At 56.7% G+C, this 18,950-nt stretch overlaps 1 protein-coding gene across 5 annotated transcripts in view; it reads left to right on the top strand.

The window, feature by feature from the left end:
* PALD1 (phosphatase domain containing paladin 1) overlaps positions 1-18,950 on the top strand; it is a 94,371-nt gene that overhangs the window by 53,683 nt on the left and 21,738 nt on the right. For all 5 annotated transcript variants that reach the window (XM_035714952.2, XM_025434327.3, XM_025434324.3 and 2 more), the window contains exons 2-15: positions 4,836-5,049; positions 7,913-8,015; positions 8,974-9,153; positions 10,497-10,661; positions 11,654-11,814; positions 12,037-12,112; positions 12,830-12,981; positions 13,326-13,425; positions 13,582-13,686; positions 15,822-15,917; positions 16,351-16,479; positions 17,157-17,273; positions 17,391-17,546; positions 17,863-18,045. In XM_035714952.2, coding sequence (XP_035570845.1) covers positions 4,865-5,049; positions 7,913-8,015; positions 8,974-9,153; positions 10,497-10,661; positions 11,654-11,814; positions 12,037-12,112; positions 12,830-12,981; positions 13,326-13,425; positions 13,582-13,686; positions 15,822-15,917; positions 16,351-16,479; positions 17,157-17,273; positions 17,391-17,546; positions 17,863-18,045 — 1,908 coding nt within the window. In that variant the 5' untranslated portion in view covers positions 4,836-4,864. The remainder of the gene's footprint in view (positions 1-4,835; positions 5,050-7,912; positions 8,016-8,973; positions 9,154-10,496; positions 10,662-11,653; positions 11,815-12,036; positions 12,113-12,829; positions 12,982-13,325; positions 13,426-13,581; positions 13,687-15,821; positions 15,918-16,350; positions 16,480-17,156; positions 17,274-17,390; positions 17,547-17,862; positions 18,046-18,950) is intronic.

The following is an 18,950-nucleotide window of genomic DNA, read 5'->3' on the forward strand; positions in this document are numbered from 1 at the left end:
CCTGCTTCTGCCTGTGTCTCTGCCTGTGTCTCTGCCTGTGTCTCTGCCTGTGTCTCTGCCTCTGCCTGTGTCTCTGCCTCTTTCTCTCTCTGTGTCTCTCATGAATAAATAAATAAAATATTTTTTAAAAACTGGACTTCGACTCATGAGGTGTTTGGGGGCCAAGACCTTAGGAGTCTGCTTTTGAACCTCTTGTCTGTCCCCCATACGCCAGCACCTCCTCGGCTTGAATGCTGCCATTGACGAGAAAGCTCATCCCTCTGCAGCCCGGGCACTTGTGCTGTGGCATCAGGCAGTTAGTGGATGAGCTAGAACTAATGTTCCAGCTCCTGAAGTTGAATTGTTCCTGGGGAAACAAGGTCACCTCTCTGCCACCAATTCCATAGTGCAGTTTCTTTTGTCTCAGGAATGACTGCGTGTGGAGGCAGGAGGATGCGTGTCTGTCCATGTGGGGGACTTTCTCACATGCCATGGTAGTGTAGTCCAGATGATTCTGTGGCTTCCTAGCTGATCACTGAGGGTCTCTGTGGGGGAAATGGGGCCTGGAGTCCTTGATCCCTCCGTGGGAAACCGTGCATCTCTCTCCCCGTCTGGGAGGCCGTGTCTGGGATGCTCTGGCAGAGAGTGGAGTGGATGAATGGGGATCCAAGAGCAAGGGAGGGAGAGCGTGGGGCATGCTCTGGCTCTCAGGGCAGCTGTGAAGAGGCAGGAAGGCAAACTGATGAGGAGCACATGTCAACTGCTGTCACTTAGCAGAGGTCAACCATTCTCCCTGGAAATGGATGCGGTAAGGCCTGGATCTTTTTTTTTTTTTTTAAGATTTTATTTATTCATGAAAGACACGGGGGGGGGGGGGCAGAGACACAGGCAGAGGGAGAAGCAGGCTCCATACAGGGAGCCCGACGTGGGACTCGATCCCAGGTCTCCAGGATCACGCGCTGGGCCGAAGGCAGCACTAAACCGCTGAGCCACCCGGGCTGCCCTGGGCCTGGATCTCAGGGGCTTGATGGGTGCCTACTGCCTCAGGGGTGCTTTGAAATGTTAACAAGCAGCAGCAAAGGAGAAGGTGAAAGAGGACCTATGTTTGGTGGGGAATATTCTTCCCTCAAATTAGGGTTTTCTTTTTTAATTTTCCTCCAAGAGCCACTCTCACACTCTGGCAGAAACTTATGGAGCACCTTTCCAGAATGTTTTCAGGTGCACAAACTATGGGATTACAGAGGAAGTGAGTCGTATTCGGAGAGCTGAAACACTACAAAACAAGTTGGTGGTGTAGTAACACGTGTCATCGGTTATTATTTTATTAACAAGATAACCTATGACCTTGTTAGGGAGATCTCAAGGATGATGAGGCAGGGCTGGAGGGAGAGAGGGAGCCCTTTCCAGACCCGAGGTTAAATTTTATTTTGTAAAGACACAACAGTGACAGGGCTGCTGTTGCTCTGCTTGGATGGGGGCATTGAGCTGGAGTGTGCCTTTGATGGGCACCCGTCCGCACCATGGACACCCAGCCAATCCTGATTGTCCTTTTGGTCTCTGGTGTCGAGAACCCCAGTTTGCAAATGGCACAGCAGCATCTTTATAGCTCGCTTTGCACAGTGAGGTTACGCTTTGTTCTCATGTCCTCGAAATTCACTGGCTCATAAGGTCACTTGTGAGAGCCTGGGGGGCTCAGGACCACTGGGCACACAGTTGCCCAAAGTTGGTCAGTCATGTCACCCCAGTGCCTGTGGGCAGGGCCCCGGGTCCCTGTGGTTTCAGAGGAGGGATGTGTGCAAGCCATGTTTCCAGACATCTGCACAACAGCAGTGTGAAAAAGGGGCCTGTGAGCTCTAGGGACCATGTCCCAGGCCCTGGGGTGCAATGGGGATGATGGCCTTCACTTGTGATCGAAGGAAGTTCTGGACCAGCATAATTGCTTACAAACCATCCAGGTTCCATGGACCCCTTTTTTCAGTCTCCCCACCTCCCACCCCGCTCTCCCCACCCTCCCCTCAAGCAGAGGTTTGAGCACTAGGGACATTGGGCATTGACCGCCAGGACCTCTAGTCTTAGGAGTCAGATCCGATTGAATCGGGAAGAAGCTGTTGGACCGTCCCATCCCTACTGCCATTTTATGGCTGCAGATGTGGGGAGGATGAGGCCCCTGTGCTGGCGAGACTTACTCCATGCAGGGTGGAGAGAGGTTTTCAGGATGGGGGGAGATCTGCAGAGTGGGAGGCCTGGGGATCCCGGGGCTTCACCCTCTAGACAGTTTGGAAGCTGGTCAACTTTCAAAGGAGATTGTCCTTCCCCCACCCTTGTAGCCTGCAGCTGTGCACATGTGTATTGTCTCCCAGCTGTCCTTACAGGGCCCAGCTGGGGCCTGTTGTCGCCTGTGGAGCCCGTGAGAAATGGGGGTGGCTGGAGCTGGAGCTGTGGGGGTGTCAGCCGCAGCTCGATCCGGGGGCGGGGGCAGGACGTGGCCAGGGCTGGGCAGCTGTGATCAACTGCTGCCTTCTGTAGGCCCTTCCCACGTCCTGTCCTTCCTACCCTCACTTGGGGTGGCTTCCCGTGCTCCTGTTCATGGAGGAGACTGTAGTCGTCCATTCCTCCTTGGGCCAGGCTGCTAAGAGGGGTCTGGGGAACTTTGGTGAGCTGTGTTGGGAGCCCGCCAAAGCCAGTGAAGTGGAGAAAAGTTTCTGGCTCTGCTGTGGCAGGCTGGGGCCCACTGTGGAGCCCTTCGTGCTATCTGAGCAGCCTGTGTTTCTGTTTGGGAACAGAGGCTCATTCCCTTCACCTTTGTCAGAGATGGAGAGGGGGAGGGAGGGAGAAATTGGATGGGCTATGGTGGGGCTCTTATAAACACAAGGTGTGCATGTTGACAGAGCTGTCACATGGCTGCTGGGAGATCTCAAGGATGATGAGGCAGGGCTGGAGGGAGAGAGGGAGCCGTTTCCAGACCTGAGAAAGACAGGGACAGGTGGTGGTTGGGGAAGGTTCGAGGAGGGATGGGTAAGTCTAGTCATCTGTCTCAGCGGCTCTGGGGAGAGGGATCCCGGGTCCTCAGGGCCTGGGGGAGAGAAGGCACAGTGTGCTCAGCCTTCACACTAACACGCTGTCCCTGCCTCTGCCACCCACTTCCCAAGGTGCTGCTGCTGGTGTGGAGAGGGAGGGCTGGGGAGCGTGGCTGGAGCAGACCGTCCCCAGCACACGGAGCAGCTCACACCGGGCCAGTGACCACTGACGGATGGTCACGTCCTGGTGCTTCTGCAGTGCAGAGATGTCAGGGTGCAGATGGGGCTGGGGATGGGCGGGCCGGGTGGCCCCCTCCTGTCCTGATCCTAGATCATCAGGGTCGACTGGGGCCAAGGGCTGCTAAACCCTCAGAGCCCTGGAGCCTGTCTCTGCCCATCGTCACCCTTCCCTTGGGGCCCGAGGAACTCCCAGCCCCTTCCCTCCTCCCCAGGGCTGGTCCTCCAACCCCGGCCAGTCCTCCTCACGCCCTCCAGCAGCTCCTCACTGGTCTCTGGCTATTTCCCTAGATGTTCTCTTATTTGTCCTCAGTAGGCTTTAACTTTATTACCCAGTGTTCAGGGGAGAAAAAGCAAAAGGAGAAGTTAGAAATACACTCTTCACATGGTGATAACTCACATTAGCCTCTTGTGTCCCCCAGACTTTTCTCTGATATGTTTCCATGAATTAAAAAGGGACTGTAGCCTCTTCTTGCCTTGCAACCTGTTCCTTCTAGCCCTGTGTCCTCGAGGTCTTTTCAAATCCATCACTGTGGTATTTTTAATGGCTGTTTAGCCTTTCTTTCTTTTTTTTTTTTTTTTTTGTTTAGCCTTTCACCTTAGTGATGCCCCCTCCTTTATTCAGCAAAGCCCCTGTTGTTGGCTGGAGGTTGTTCCCGGGGTTTTGCCATCCTAAATAACACTTCCATTAACCACACACCCCGGAAGCCTGATTTCTGCGTGCATCCTTAAGTATTTCTCTGGGAGGGGAGACCACTGTGGGGTGGGGATCACTGCGTCCACCAGGGTGCCCAGCCTGCCTCACATGGGTGGAAGGTTCGGCTGTTGGTGATATTGATGATGGTGATGGCAAGTTCGGGGGCCTGGTGCTTTCACTGAACCCTTGGATGTCTCTGGCCTCATTTCGTGAGATTTGTGGCTAGCATGTCATCCAGCATCCTGTTCCCATCCACATTCTCTCTCTCTTTTTTTGAAGATTTATTTATTTTAGAGCAAGAGAGAGAGGCAACAGGCAGAGAGAGAGGAGAGCAAGGATCTCAAGCAGACTCCCTGCTGAGTGCAGAGTCTGACCCTGGACTCAGTCTCATGACCCTGAAATCATGACCTGTGTTTGAAATCGAGTCGGACACTTAACCACCTGAGCCACCCAGGCACCCCACATCCACACTCTTCAGAGCCAAGCCTGACTTCCCTTTGCACCTGCCCTAGGTCTTTGCACTCCTCCCCGTCAGCGGGGTTTGGTTTCTGGGTGGCCTGACCCAGTCACTTACAGCCCTAGGTCCTGACCAGGTGTGGAGGGTTAACCCCTTTCTGACAGTCATATTTTTGCCGGGGGAGTATGACTATAAGGGGTCAGGGGCTGTGTCTTTGTGTCTCTTCATATCCATGACCCTCCGAAAACAGCAGCAAAGGGCCAGGCCCATAGCAGGCCCTCATGAACACGTGGTAGGCCACATACCTGCCCTGTCTCCAGCTACAGGCCAGCTGGCCCTTTCTGGGTCTCAGACTTGGTATCTGTGCAGCGGAGGTGGAGGGGGCCAGGTCCCTTCCTGCCCTGGATTTTCCTACCCCTTCCTCTACCACATGCTTCTTGTTCCACAGGTTTGGGGTCCTGAGGCTGCCGGCAGACTATGGGTACAACGGCCAGTACCGCCCAGCAGACAGTTTCGGCGGGCGCCCCCTTTGAGGGCCTCCAGGGCGGAGGCACGATGGACGGTCCGCACTCACTCAGCGTCCACTCCTTCCAGAGCACAGGCTTGCACAACAGTAAGGCCAAGTCCATCATCCCCAACAAAGTGGCCCCCGTCGTGATCACGTGAGTGGCGGGGGTGGGGTGGGGCTGTGACCATGTCCCTAGAAGACAGGGTTGGGGCAGCGGCCTGGAGGAGGGGTAGCACCCAGCACTTAGTCTGCAAACTGCTTTCCTAGATGAAGATCCTGAGGCCCAGAAAGGTTAAACAGTTTGTCTGGAGTAACACAGCAAGCGAGTGGCTGAGTGGGTCTCTAGGCTCATATTACTTATGGGCATGAGGACATGAGGCACGGAGAGGGAGGAGTGGCTGGTGGGGGGACGCCCTTTTGAAAATAATTTTTGGCCCAACATTTTCAAAGGGAGTTTATATACTTGGATGTATAAAGCTTAGATTTTTATTTTTCACAACCAGTAATTATGGCTCGAAAGTGAGGTTAATACCAGGTCGTTAAAGAGCTGTGAGCTAAAAAGCTGGAAGCTGTTGGTCACCTCTCTTAATTAAGTCCTTGAGGGACATTCCTGGAGGAGGCTGAGGGTTTGTTCTGACACTGTATTTGAGACAGTGCACTACATGCACCCAGAGGAAAGGGGTCTGGAAGGGGGCTCTGCAACCCTGTCTGCCCTTATGGGGTCAGTCAAGGAGGGGCTGCTGGGAGCCAGAGGCCAAGAGGACAAAAGAAGCATTGGCTGTGTCTCCTGGTGAATGGAGAAGCCTTATCTTCTGTTGAATCTGCCTCTGGGCCCCTCCTGGACGCAGGAAGTAGGACACAGTGAGCTAAGAATGAACTGTGTTCCACACATGCAAGTTTGGCAGAGACCTAGTAGATGGGACTTTCTGTGTAAGGAGACCTGAGGGCCGGGAATGATAAATCCGCCTTTTGGCTTTGAGGCCTGGCAGGAAAATTAGAGTCCTAATCCATTACTGTGCTCCTGATAAGGGGAAGAGAAGAGACCTGATCTGTATTCCCTCTCCCAGGGGTGACACATCTAGGTTTGGCCCCCCGAGAGCAGTGTTGAAGACACTGGTCCTGGGCCTTGCTTTGTGACCTGGGGCAAATCCTCTTCCCTCTCTGGGTCTCATTTTTCTTAGCAGATTATGTGGGGATGACATGCAAGATATTTAACCAAGTGCTGTGGCTCAGAACAGTCACGGGGCTGCTGAAGAAATCTGCCACAGTGGGACTGTGTGTCTTTCCTGGATCCAGCATGAGTACAGTACCCCTGGGGTTGCAGCATGGCTGGGGGGAAGAGACCTTAGAGATCACCCAACACGGGGTTTGGCAAACTGTATCCTACAGACCCAATCCCGCCTGGCATCTGTTTTTGTAAATAAAGTTTTATTGGGACACTGCCAGTCCTATTCACTTATATGCTATCCGTGGATACTTAACACCTCAGTAGCAGACTTGTAGTTGCAACAGAAACTGTATGGCTCCCCAGCCAAAATTATTTACTATCCAGTTCTTGTTATCAAAGGTTTGCTGACTCCTCATCTTATACGTTTTAGATCAGGTGTGAAAACTGGATCTAAGAGCACAAACTGGAACTCCTGGGGGTAGAGGGATTTGCGCACCACGTGGCGAGATGGAGGCAGAGCTGATAGCGGGACCCCAAGTCTCTTGACTCCTCGCCTAGTGCTCCCCTGTCCCACTCATTCCACCGCCCAGCCATCCCTAGATGCAGGGAGCAGAGGAGCAGACACCAGAGAAGCGCGAGTGTCTTCTCCATTTGTTATAATCGGCACGGAAGCTTGTCGTGTCTTGAGCGCACAGACCCACCCTGGTTTAGCATCTGCAGAACTCTAGTTTTGTACGTCTTAGTTTTGTTTGAAATGGCCCTGTGTAGAGGTAGCATTGCTACTAGTAAAAGTAATTCTATTAATAAACCCTGTGCCCAAGGCCCTTGGCTAAGCGCTTACGTTCAGCCGTGCCTTGAATTCTCACAGCCGCCCTGGGAGGTGAGGATTACTGGAAACGGAGCCACAGAGAGTTGAGTAACTCCAAAGCCACAGGGTTGCTGAGCGGTGGAGCTGGGTTCGTGCCCAGGTCACACACCCCCAAAGCCTGTGTCCTGAGCCACCTCACTGTGCTGTGGGATTGTCAGTGTGGCGTTGTTCTGAGAGACAATATGATGGAAGGGTCACCTGGGACCCAAGTAACCCTTGAATAGGAGGCCTTAAACAAGACCAAAGCTTCTCTCTACACTAGAGTCCAGGAGGTGCTCCAGCCTGGAATGGTGGCTCTGGGTCAGCCAGGCCCCTCCTCTCTTGTCTCCCCACCATCATCAGCATCAACTTCTTGCCATCACTTCTGGGTGCTAGCCAGGGAGAAGGAGAGAAGAAGGCACCCACCTTTTCTTTAGCGAATGGCCCAAAAGTTGTACACATAGCACTTTTCCTCATATCCCATTGGCTAGAACTTTTTTCTTTTTAGAGATTTTAATATATTTGAGAGAGAGCAATAGAGGGAGAGGGAGAGAGAGAAAAAGGGGGAGAGAGAGAGAGAGAGAGAGAGAGAGAGAGAAAGGGTATACAGAGGGAGAGGGAGAAGCAGACATTCTGCTGAGCGGAGAGCCCTGTAGGGGCTTGATTCCAGGACCCTGAGATCATGACCTGAGCCCAAGGCAGATGCTTAACTGACTGAGCCACCCAGGTGTCCCTCCATTGGCCAAAACGTAACCATATGACCATCCTATAGCTGCAAGGGAGGCTGGGAAATATAGTTCCCCGCTGGATGGCCCAGTCACAATTGCAGGGTTCTGTTCTTGAAGGAGAGGGTGGATGTTGAGGACAGCAGGCCATCTCTGCCACAGAGGGGTGGCCCAGGGCCTGGGAAGGGTGGGGTGGCCCTGTTGTGGGGTCTGGTGAGGATGGGGGTTAGTCAGATCGTGAAGATTTCCTGACTTGGGCTCTGTTCTGCCCTGGCAGGTATAATTGCAAGGAGGAGTTCCAGATCCATGATGAGCTGCTCAAGGCCCATTACACGCTGGGCCGCCTGTCAGACGCCACCCCTGAGCACTACCTGGTGCAGGTGAGGTCAGCCCGGGCCCTCCCCCTTCAGCCTCTCCCATCCCTTCCCACCCTCCTGCCTCCCAGTGTCCCTCCCTCCTGCTTTCCCCGCTGGCTCCTCCCTTCTCTGCTTCTGTCCTCACCCCACCCTCTGGGGCCCTTATCCACTTCCTCCCACACCCTGGTTTCTGGGGGCCGCTCCCCCTGCCCCGTGGAGCCCCCAGCTCTTCTCTTCTGGCAGGACCCTGCCTGGCCCCAGCCTGCCCCCACCACACCCTCTGAGCAGCAGGAAGAACAGAGACAGGGTCCCAGCCTGCTCCCCCCAGCCTGGGGATCTCCATCCCAGTCTCTGAGTCCCAGAACTTCTCTGGCTTAGCTGTTTTTTCCCCTCACCTCTACCCTAGAAAGTGAGGTCTCCAAGCGCAGATGACTTTTACTCTGTGGTCAGTGCATCCATCCACGCCAGCCGGGGAGGGAGGAGCCCCGTCCGTCGTCAGAGCTCCAGGGCCTCAGGAAGGGGCTAGTGCAGGATTCCTCTAGCTGTTTCCTGGGGCCTTAGTTGTGATCACTACTTGGCCCTTTCTCCAAGCCCTTTCTCTGGCCAAGGGAGACATTTGCCTTCTTCGTGGAGAGCTTTGGGCCCCACACTAGGGCCAGCCTCAGTCTCCTTCCTCTGGAGTGCCTCTCCCTGGTCTCTCCTCAAGGCCTGGCTCTGATGCTGCCTCCTGTGTGAAGCCTTCTCTGATTCCCCACCAGGAGGAATTGTTTTTCCCTTTCCCATGCTAAATGACACCTTTCTTGGGATCACAGATGGTCATGTATTTTGTTTGTTTTTTTTGAAAAGCCTACAGACAGTTTGAAGAGCATGTCCCCTGCCCCATCTCCCTGCTCCCCATCCTCTGGGGCCTGGGATAGAACTCCACCTACGGAAGATGTCCCTGAGCCATCTGAATAACCCCCTGTGGCTCTCCCCCTGCCAGGGACGCTACTTCCTGGTGCGGGATGTTGCTGAGAAGATGGATGTGCTGGGCACTCTGCGGGGCTGTGGGGCCCCCAACTTTCGGCAGGTGCGGGGTGGGCTCACCGTGTTTGGCATGGGACAACCCAGCCTCTCTGGATTCAGGCAGGTTCTCCAGAAACTCCAGAAGGATGGACACAGGGTAAGTAGCGCCGCTTCCAGGCAGGATCCGGCCCCCCAAATCTGGCACAGGGGCTTCCGGGAGGGCCCTGGCCACATGATAGGGAGGGTGGCTGGGGACGCAGACTGGGCTCTGCTGGGCATTGAATGCCATGATGATCATTGTGGTCGGCATGGTTGAGATTCTGGGCCAATATTTATTGCCATGTCATTTGTGGCTATGGGGGCCCTAAGGTCAGGAGCCCTTATACACCTAACTTTGAGAACCTCAGAGAAGTCAGAAGGGTGACAGGGTGACAAGAGGGGACAGGTGATAATGAGAGAGCCACAGCATGATGACCAGAGCTGACATATGCTTGTGTCAACCCTATGAAGGCAGGGCAGTTCCTCCCATTTCAGAGGAAGAACGTAGGCCCAGAGAGGATGAATGAGTGGTGTCAGCTTATGAGGCCCAGCTTATGAATGGTGTCCCAAGACCCAAACTAGGCATCTGGACTCTAAATGCGTATTTTTTTAAAAAATTTATTTATTCATGAGAGAGACAGAGAGAGAGGCAGAGACACAGGCAGAGGGAGAAACAGGATCCCTGTGGGGAGTCCGATGTGGGACTCTATCCCAGGATATCCCAGGATCATGCCCTGAGCCCTGAGCCAAAGGCAAACGCTCAACCATTGAGTGCCCCGGGCATCCCTAAATGCCTGCTTTTAATGTCTGCTCTTTCCTGCCTGATGCTGAGGTGGGGTTTTGAGTGTCTGCAGGGTGGAGGCTGAGGGCCCGCTGTGATTGCAGGCTCAGTGTGGGCAGCCCACGCCTGATTTGACCTGAGGTTTAGCTGGAGAGTTCTTAAGTGAACCAGAGTGGGGTGGGGTGTTAGCTCTGTGCAGGTCCCGTCTTCTCAGCCCGACAGCAAGTTCTACAGGGAAGGGTCTGCCCACATACCTCTCTGGGTGTAAGGTGCTCAGTGAATGAATGATTGCATCATGGTGGTGGACATTCATTTCTTCACCTGGTGTCTGTCAAGCACTTGATTGATCCAGTGTTTCGTGCTAGGACTAGTGGGATGTGTAAGGAACCTGTAGTCCATGAAGGGAGATGTACTCACTGATCATGTTAGTATGAAGTAGGAGTTACCACCATGAGCTTCGGACAAAGGGCTGTTGGCCCGAGAAGAGGGAGAGTCGGGGGCAGGTGGCATTTGGACTGAGCTTTGCTTATTGGGCAGGATTCATGTTGCAGGGACTGGGGCGGGGGGGTGACAGGCGCTCAACGAGCGGGGAGCAGCCTGCACAAAGGCCCAGAGCTAAGAAGGTCGAGCGTCCGTGCTGGACAGTGGTGACAGCTTCTTCCGCCTTGGGCTCCTGGCAGGGGTGCATCATCTTCTGTGTGCGGGAGGAGCCCGTGCTCTTTCTGCGCGCCGACGAGGACTTCGTGCCCTACACACCCCGAGATAAGCAGAATCTTCACGAGAACCTCCAGGGCCTTGGACCTGGGATCCAAGTAGAGAGCTTAGAGCTGGCCATCCGGAAAGAGGTGAGGGTCACTGATGTGGGTGGGGGGGCCCCCCTTTGCTGGCAGGCCGCGGGCAGCTCATCGGCCCTCACTGGCCTATGCCCACTCACATCCCTCCCCGGCTTGGGCGAGCAGCTGGCTGGAAGGCAGGCTCATGGGAAGCCAGAGGAAGGACTTTTTTTTTTTTAAGATTTTATTTATTTATTTGACAGGGAAGTATAAGCAGGGGGTCGTGGCAGAGGCAGAGATAGAAGCAGTCTCCCCTCTGAGCAGGGAGCCCGACATGGGGGTCGATCCCAGGACCCCGGGATCATGACCTGAGCTTAACCGACCAAGCCACCCAGCACCCCAGGAAGGACTTTTTTTTGCCTCTGTTTGGCCCAGCTCTGTTTGCCTCTGCCCCTTTCCCTCCCTGCACACCTCCTTCACACTCAGCACCCTTGTCTAGGAGGGAGTGGAAGTAGCATCAGACGAGGAGCCCCAACACTGAGGGTCAGCCCTCTATGAGCCGCCACTGCTCCCGATGGGCCTCTGTCTGTTTCTGAGGTGCCTCTCTTCTCCTCCCCCACAACATGGGAGGCCTGCCAAGTTCCTGAGGCCGTTGACACACCGTGGGGGTGTGTACCTGGAGTGTGTGGTCACGGGGCCCCCAGAGACTCCCCGGGCAGGAACCTCCTCGTCTCCTCTGGTGCCCAGATGAAGGAGCTTCCCCTGTCCTTCGGCCTGATGGCTTAGTTGGCTCCTGCTGTCCACAGGGCGGGGCACTTCCTCCGTGGCCCCAGTGTGGGCCATGTCATTTTGTATATGGGTGGCTGCCCTCAGGCCATGGGCCACCTCCGTCCTGTCAGGACTCCCAGGGCACAGAGTACTTCCCTGTGGCCAGGTGCTTCCCCCTGGAGGCAGAGCGGCCCATCCGTGGCCTCTGTGGGGTCCAGTCCCTCTAGAGCTCAGCCAGGAAGGCCAGGAGGGGCCTGAAGGTCAGTCATGGCCCCCCACCCCAACTCCTCCTGTAGATCCACGACTTTGCCCAGCTGAGTGAGAACATGTATCACGTCTACCACAACATTGAGGACCTGCTGGGGGAGCCCCACGCTGTCACCATCCGGGGCGAGGACGACGTGCTCGTGACCAAGGAGGTGTTCCAGCGGCCCCTCTTCCTGCAACCCACCTACAGGTACTGAGCGCCAGTCCCACCCGGGGTCACCAGGTGACTTGGGCCACACGGGATGCCAGTGTGCTGGGCATGGGTGCTCTCTGGCCCTGCTCTCCAGCTGTGGCCTCAGTTTCACTGTGTGCAGGGTGGGCTAGTTCCCCACACCCTCTTCCCCCACAGGAATGCAGGGGTGGGGGGGATGCCTGGGCTGTGCCTGATGGGTCTCTCCCCCTTGCCTGGCAGGTATCACCGCCTGCCCCTGCCAGAGCAAGGGGCCCCCCTGGAAGCCGAGTTTGATGCCTTTGTGAGTGTCCTCCGGGTAAGTCAGGGCAGGAGGGGCTGGTGGGAGCACAGAGTAGGGACAGGTGCCTGCAGAGCGGGTCTGGGTCTGGGCCCTGTCTCCATGGTGAAGCTCAGGGCAAGTGTGGCCTCTGGCTTTCCTCAGAGCAAAGTGTTGTGTAGGAGGTGGAATGTCCGTATCTCTGTGGGAGTGTGTATTTGTACATTCTCCGCTGCCAGAGCCCAGCGCTGACGGTCTGAAGGCCTGGGTTCTGGGCAGGCTCAGTTGTTAACTTGCTGTGTGATCTTTGGACAAATCACCTGTCTAGACACCAAGTTACTGGAGCTAAAAAATTCTTATCCGTAGACTCCTGGGCTGGTGTTTCCTGAGTGCGGGTGGTATTTCTTTGCCAGCCCCTGTGGAAGAGCCACCTTATTTAATTTGTATTTCGGGGCTTGGGGGGTGTTAATACGAGCCTGTCCCCTCTGAGCAGTCTCACTTCTCAGACCAACTCCTTGAGCTCCGCCAGGGCCTGGGAAGGAGGCAGGGCCGTGCTCCTTGGTGCGAATAGGGCAGATTAGGCTTTGAAGTTTGGTAAGAGAGACTGAGCCACCTGTCTAGGCACCCCCCCCCATCCTTGCCAAAGACTGCAGGGTACAGGTAGGCCCACGTCGTGATCCCCCCGACCTCCACGGCTTGGTCCCAGCAGAGGGGTTTCCAGGTCATGCTGTTGCTGATGGTTCTGGTCTTTCCCAGGAAACCCCCAGCCTGCTGCTGCTCCGAGATGCCCACGGGCCTCCCCCTGCTCTCCTCTTCAGCTGCCAGACGGGCGTGGGCAGGACCAACCTGGGAATGACCCTGGGTACCCTCGTCCTGTTTCACCACAGTGGGGCTGCCTCGAGGCCCGAGTGAGTGTGAGGATGAGGAGCGGAGGGGGCAGGGCTGGAAGGAGTCTGGGGACGTGGCAGGAGCCCAGTGCCGGCGCTGGGGGTGGGGCAGGTGGCGTTCATCTCCTGGGTTGCCACAGACTTGCTGAGTAACATGGAAAAAGTCTCTTGACCTCTCTGGGCCTCAGTTTCCCCAGTGGGGAGCATGCCCCTTGCTTCCCCCAACTTGAATGGGAAGGAAGACTTGGACCCTGTAGTCCAGGGCTTCTCGGCAGCCGTGTGAATGGGAAGTGTCAGTGTGGTGGGGGGACAGAGGTAGAGGCCTTTGGGGGTATTGCCTATGCTACTGACCCCTTCCTTGTCAGGGCTGTCCCCCTGCAGACCAAGCCACTGCCCCTGGAGCAGCTCCAGGTGATCCAGAGCTTTCTCCACATGGTGCCTCAGGGGAGGAAGATGGTGGAGGAGGTGAGCCAGGGGTCTGGGGGCGGGGGTCCTCAGTGGGCTTCGCTTCCTCCCCGTAGCTGCAGCTTCTTGACAAACCTTTCTTCCCTTCCACCTCCCGCCATCCTCCCCCGGCCCTGCTCCCTCCCTGCTGCCCTCCTGCCCTGGTCGGGGCACCAGGTGGACAGAGCCCTCACCGCTTGCGCAGAGCTGCATGACCTGAAGGAGGTAGTCTTGGAACGCCAGAAGAAGCTGGAAGGCACCCGGCCAGAGGGCCCAGCCCAGGTGAGGCCCGGACGGTCTGCGGTTGCTGAGTCCTGCGACCTCACTCCGTGAGGCCTGCTGGCTGCTTTCTGTCCGACAGACTCTTCTGGTTGCTGCTTCTCCCGGAGGAGAGAGGTGTTCAGAGGAAGGGGCGATGCAGGAGCGAGGCCTGCAGGAAGGACAGGACAGGGAAGAGGGGAAGTTTACTTTCCCTGGCCGGGTCCCCTTGCTGCAGAATAAACAGGATGGAGGAAGGGGCTGCTGGCAGGGGTGCTGGGGGGCCTCTGGGTCCAGAGACTTCCCAGATCGCTCCTGGCTCCCCTCCTCCTGCCAATCAGTGCTTTGCTGTTGCTTTGGGTCGGCTGGGGTTTGGTCCAGTCCGCTGCGTCTGGAAGAGTGATGGGCTCTGGGCTGTCTCAGCGCCCTGTCCCTGCGCTCTGGGGAGAGGCGGTTGTCTTGACAGTGTTTGCGCATGACAGTGCATGGAAGGAATCTAAGGCCGGCAGAGACTTTTTCTTCTTTAACACTTAAAAAAAATAACTTTGAAAAGTCTGGTATGGAAAAATGAGAAATTGGAGAGGGAAGAAAGTCACCCATAATGCCAGTGTAGCTGCTGTGAGCATCCGGGGCTGGCTTCCTCCTACGTGCTTTGTGACGATCTTGTGTCGGGTGCTCCAGGGCATGTTTGCGGCCTGCTGGTAGCCCTTCTCTTCAGCTTCCCATGCCACCCCTGCTTTCGTCATGGCCATGCTTGCTAGCTCTGTGACGTCAGCCGTCGTTGGCCTGCTAGGTTAAGAGCATGGGCTCTGGCCTGACCACCTGGGGTCCGGTCCTGCCTCTGCCACCTATATAGGTGAGTGGACGTGGGCAACCTGCTTCACGACTCCGTGCCTCAGTTTCCCCACTTGTAAAACAGGGCCAGTAACAGTAGCCACCCCGTAGAATTGTTGTGAGGATCAGCTGAGATATGAGCCATGAAGCCCTTCGATGGGAGCCTGGCTCAGAGCAGGTGTCCTTGGAATGTCACCTGCCATGATTCACTCACTAATCACGGTTCCCTTGGATGGGCCTTGGACAGTTGAGTTGCTTCCAGTTTCTCATCTGTGTAAATTCCTTTGCCTCAAGATAATTTCATGAAAGCAAAGCTGTTTTATATTTAGGATTTTTTTTTTCTCTTAGCTAGATTAGAGGTTGGCAAACTATGACCCATGGGCCAAATCCAGCCCGGCCACCTTGTTTTCGTAAAGAAGTTTTCCTAGAACATGGCCTTGCCCATTCATTTCAGTCCCGTCTGTGGCTCTCTCAGGCTGCAGTGGCAGAGTGAGGCAGGTACAGCAGAAGCCCTGGAATATTTACTACGTGGCCTTTGAAAGAAGTAGAAGTTTGCCGAGCTCTAGCCTGGATTCCCAACGATGGGGTTAAATGTAATCAAAGAGCATAACCTTCCTTTCAGGCCTGTATGAGCCTCACTTGCCCTCCAGAAGGTGGTTGTGACCCCACAGGAGAACCCTGAGATGCGAAGGTGGAGAGAGGGAGCTTGGGATCCTCTCTGATGGCTCCTTACCCCCAGAGCACACTGGGCTGGGGTTAGGACATTTGTCTGGGGACCCAGCTCTCCTTGCCATCAGAGGCCTGATTGAGCAAGTCACTTCATTTCTCAGAAGTGAGGGTGAAAATAATGGCCCTCTTGGAGCACCGTGAGGAGGGTCTTTTTGTTTCCTTGTGGTGGGGTCACAGTTCTGGGTGGGGGGCCTCTGGCTCAGAGGTGGGTGTTTATAGACTTGCTTCCTCACCTTGATTATACAAGCGCACGACCTGCTGCACAGAGTGGGCGTGGAGGTGAGGGGGTCCCAGCCTATCTCTGGGCTCAGAACCTATGGGCGAGGTGGTCCCCAATCCGATAGCAGTAGTGCTGGGGTAGCCACCAACGCTTTCGGTGTGCCACAGACTAATCACAGCCAAGGGGATAGCGTGAGCCACTTGGGAGAATTTCCAGCCTCGCAGGACTGCGTTATGAAGGAGGGGTAGACTGTGTTCCGGGGGATTTCTGAGGCTTACCTCCTGCCCGTCCGGGGATGGGCACGGGGACGGGATGGGGATGGGGTGGTGCCAGGAGCCCTTTACCACCAGTGTCCCTCCCTGTCACCTCCTCGCAGGGCCGCAGCAGCCAGCACGGTGTCCGGCAGAGGGCACTGCAGAGCCTGGAGCAATACTTTTACCTGATCCTGTTTAATTACTATCTGCATGAACAGGTGGGGCTGGGGGAAGGGGAGGGCCACAGCCATCCTCCTGGGGTCCCTCCGGCCTTGTCCCCCGTGGTGACTGGCATGGGGCTGCCAGCGTCCCCCGTGGAGCTGGGGAGGGGAGTGGGGACATCTGTGTTGGTTCCAGAGGAAGGTGGGTGTGGGGGGCGCATGGAGAGACCCAGTTAGAGTGGTGGTCCCAGAGCCGTGGGTCAGGCCGAGGGAGCACCCAGCTCTCTCTCCCCTGGCCCCAGGCTCTGTACCCTTTGCCGGGGCTTTGGGGCCTGGAAGGATCTTGCTTCAGACCTCCTGGCCCTCTTTCCTCATCCCTGCCCTGGACCGTGATGGGTGTCTCTGGGGGCTCCCCCGCCACAGGGCAGGCTGGGAGAGTTTGGGATGGCCTCGTGCCCCTGAACTCCCGTCTCTCTGCCTCGGGCTGCAGTACCCGCTGGCCTTTGCCCTCAGTTTCAGCCGCTGGCTGTGTGCCCATCCTGAGCTGTACCGCCTGCCTGTGACGCTGAACTCCGCGGGCCCTGTGGCCCCAGGGGACCTCATCACGAAGGGCTCTCTGGTGAGTGTGGCTGGCTGGCTGGGGGAGTGGCAATGGGTGTGGGCCCGGGGCTGGCGGGCCCTTGACGCCTGATGGGTCGGGTTAGGCATTGCCCTCCTTCACAGAAGGCAAAGGGGCGATGGCCTTTGGGGCGGCAGGGTCTTCCTCTGAGTGATGTGGAGTTGATATCAGGCCCCCAGGAGCGTTTGTAGCTTTGGCCACTGGTGTAGTCGCTCTCCTCATTCTCAAACCCGTGTGCTCTGGGCAAGGAGGCGGGAAGCCTGGTTCTGTTTTTTTTTTTTTTTTTGTAAAGGTTTTATTTTTATTTATTCATGAAAGACACAGAGAGAGAGAGAGAGAGGCAGAGCCACAGGCAGAGGGAGAAGCAGGCTCCATGCAGGGAGCCCGATGCGAGAATCGATCCCGACACCCCGGGGTTGTGACCTGAGCCCAAGGCAGACCCTCAACCGCAGAGCCACCCAGGTGCCCTGGGAGTCCTGGTTCTGATGTTTTTGTCACCAGCCTCTCATTTTTGAGCGTCAGGTTCCTCATCTGGAGAGTGGGCGCTGTCGCTTTTCTCCTCGCCAGCACAGTGATGAAGTTGCAAGAGTGCAAGTGTAACTTTGTAAACTGTAAAGCGCCTCCTCTGCCCCACCTTGGGCCAGGCTCTGAACCTCAGTCAGCTGCTCTCCCCACAGGTGGCAGACGACCTTGTCTCCCCAGATGCACTCAGCACCATCAGAGAGATGGATGTGGCCAACTTTCGACGGGTGCCCCGCATGCCCATCTATGGCACGGCCCAGCCCAGCACCAAGGTGACCACCCTAGGGGCCCTAGGTCCACTCGTAGTGTCGGGGCAGGGCGGGGGGTGGGGGGGAAGGTTGAGCCTGAGTGAGCCCTGTCACTCACTGATGGCCCTCCTGTCCCCCCAGGCCCTGGGGAGTGTCCTGGCCTACCTGACTGATGCCAAGAGGAAGCTACGGCATGTTGTATGGGTCAACCTGAGGGAGGAGGCCGTGCTGGAGTGTGACGGGCACACCCACAGCCTGCGGTGTCCTGGGCCCCCCATGGCCTCTGACCAGCTTGAGGTGAGGCACCCCCCCTCTGCCTTCTGTACATGCCTGCCTCGGAGGCCTTCTGGGAAACTGGCCTGGGAGGATCTTCAGAAGGTCCCATGCCCCTCTTGTAAGTTGGAGAAACTGAGGCCTCAAGAGGAGCAGACTCAGGGAGTGACCGAATCAGGACTCCCACTTTGGCTGTCTCCCTGGCTCTCGGTCGGACCCCTGAGGCTCAGGAAGGGGCAGGGGTGCACCCAGTAGCCAAGACTGGTCCTGGTCATGTCAGGCTCTTGTCAGCCTGGCGGCTACCTCAGTGGCCTGAGCCCTCTGTCCCACCCTCCTCTAGCACCTGGAGTCCCAGCTGAAGGCCCACCTGAGCACGCCTCTCTCGGGCACGGGCGGTCCACCGACCCGCAGGTTCCAGACATGCCTGACCATGCAGGAGGTCTTCGGCCAGCACCGGGGGACCTACCCCGGCCTCACGTACCACCGCATCCCTGTGCCAGACTTCTGTGCCCCCTGCGAGAAGGTGAGGGGGCTGTGCAGGCCGGGCCTCTGGGGAGGGGGAGGAGGCCTTCTCCTGCCGTCCCCTGCTCTGGCCTGGGCCTTGGTCCTGGGCGCAGCTCCCCCGAGGGACTGGGAGCCTGTTCCACGAACCTTCCGATTCGACCGAGTGGGTTATTCACAGCACTCCTAGCTTCGTGTCTGCAGGGCACGTATGCACCTGTGTGTTCATTACGTGTGGTAGGTGTGTGTGTGTGTGTGGGAAGCACGTCCCTGGTGTTTGAGTGAATGTGTGTTTGTTGGGGAAACATGTTTGGAGGGTGTGTGGGGTCCCTGTGGAGCGTGTACGTGTGTGTGGTGGGTGTACTGGTGTGGAGTCTGTGATGCACGTCTTGTCTTTACCAGGGGAAAGGTGCGTGGCTGGGGAACCATGTGGTGTGGTGTGTGTGTGGAGGGAGCCGTGGAGTGCTTGCGTATGACCAAGGTCGTTGGTGTGTTATGTGTGTGGTCTCTGGAGGCCCGTGCCTCTGTGGGAGTCTGGGCTGTTTGGGTGTCTCAAGGTCCATGGATACGTCCGTGGTGTGTGTGTCCTCACTTACGGCATGTGGGTCACTGTGTGCCTGTGTGATGCCTCGGTTGTTTGGGTGGTGTGTCTACGCGGGTGTGGTTCTGTGCGGGCGCCTGTGGGGACTTGCCAGGTGCAGGGGGTGATCCTCTGGTTGCCGGTTGTTTGTCGCCCCCTGGTGGACCTGTGCTGCAGCGATCGGCTGTGTGTGTGTGTGGGGGGGGGGCTTGGGTCCCTTACAGGCACCATCACCGCCAGGGGTCCCCTGGGGACGCGGCACATGGGAGTGGCATACGCACGTTTCGTGTCCTGCCCGGTGGAGTGTGCCGGCGTGTGTGCGTGCGCGCTCACGTGTGTGACCGGGG

The sequence above is a fragment of the Canis lupus genome, chromosome 4 (genome assembly GCF_003254725.2).
Source record: "Canis lupus dingo isolate Sandy chromosome 4, ASM325472v2, whole genome shotgun sequence".
NCBI lineage: Eukaryota > Metazoa > Chordata > Mammalia > Carnivora > Canidae > Canis > Canis lupus.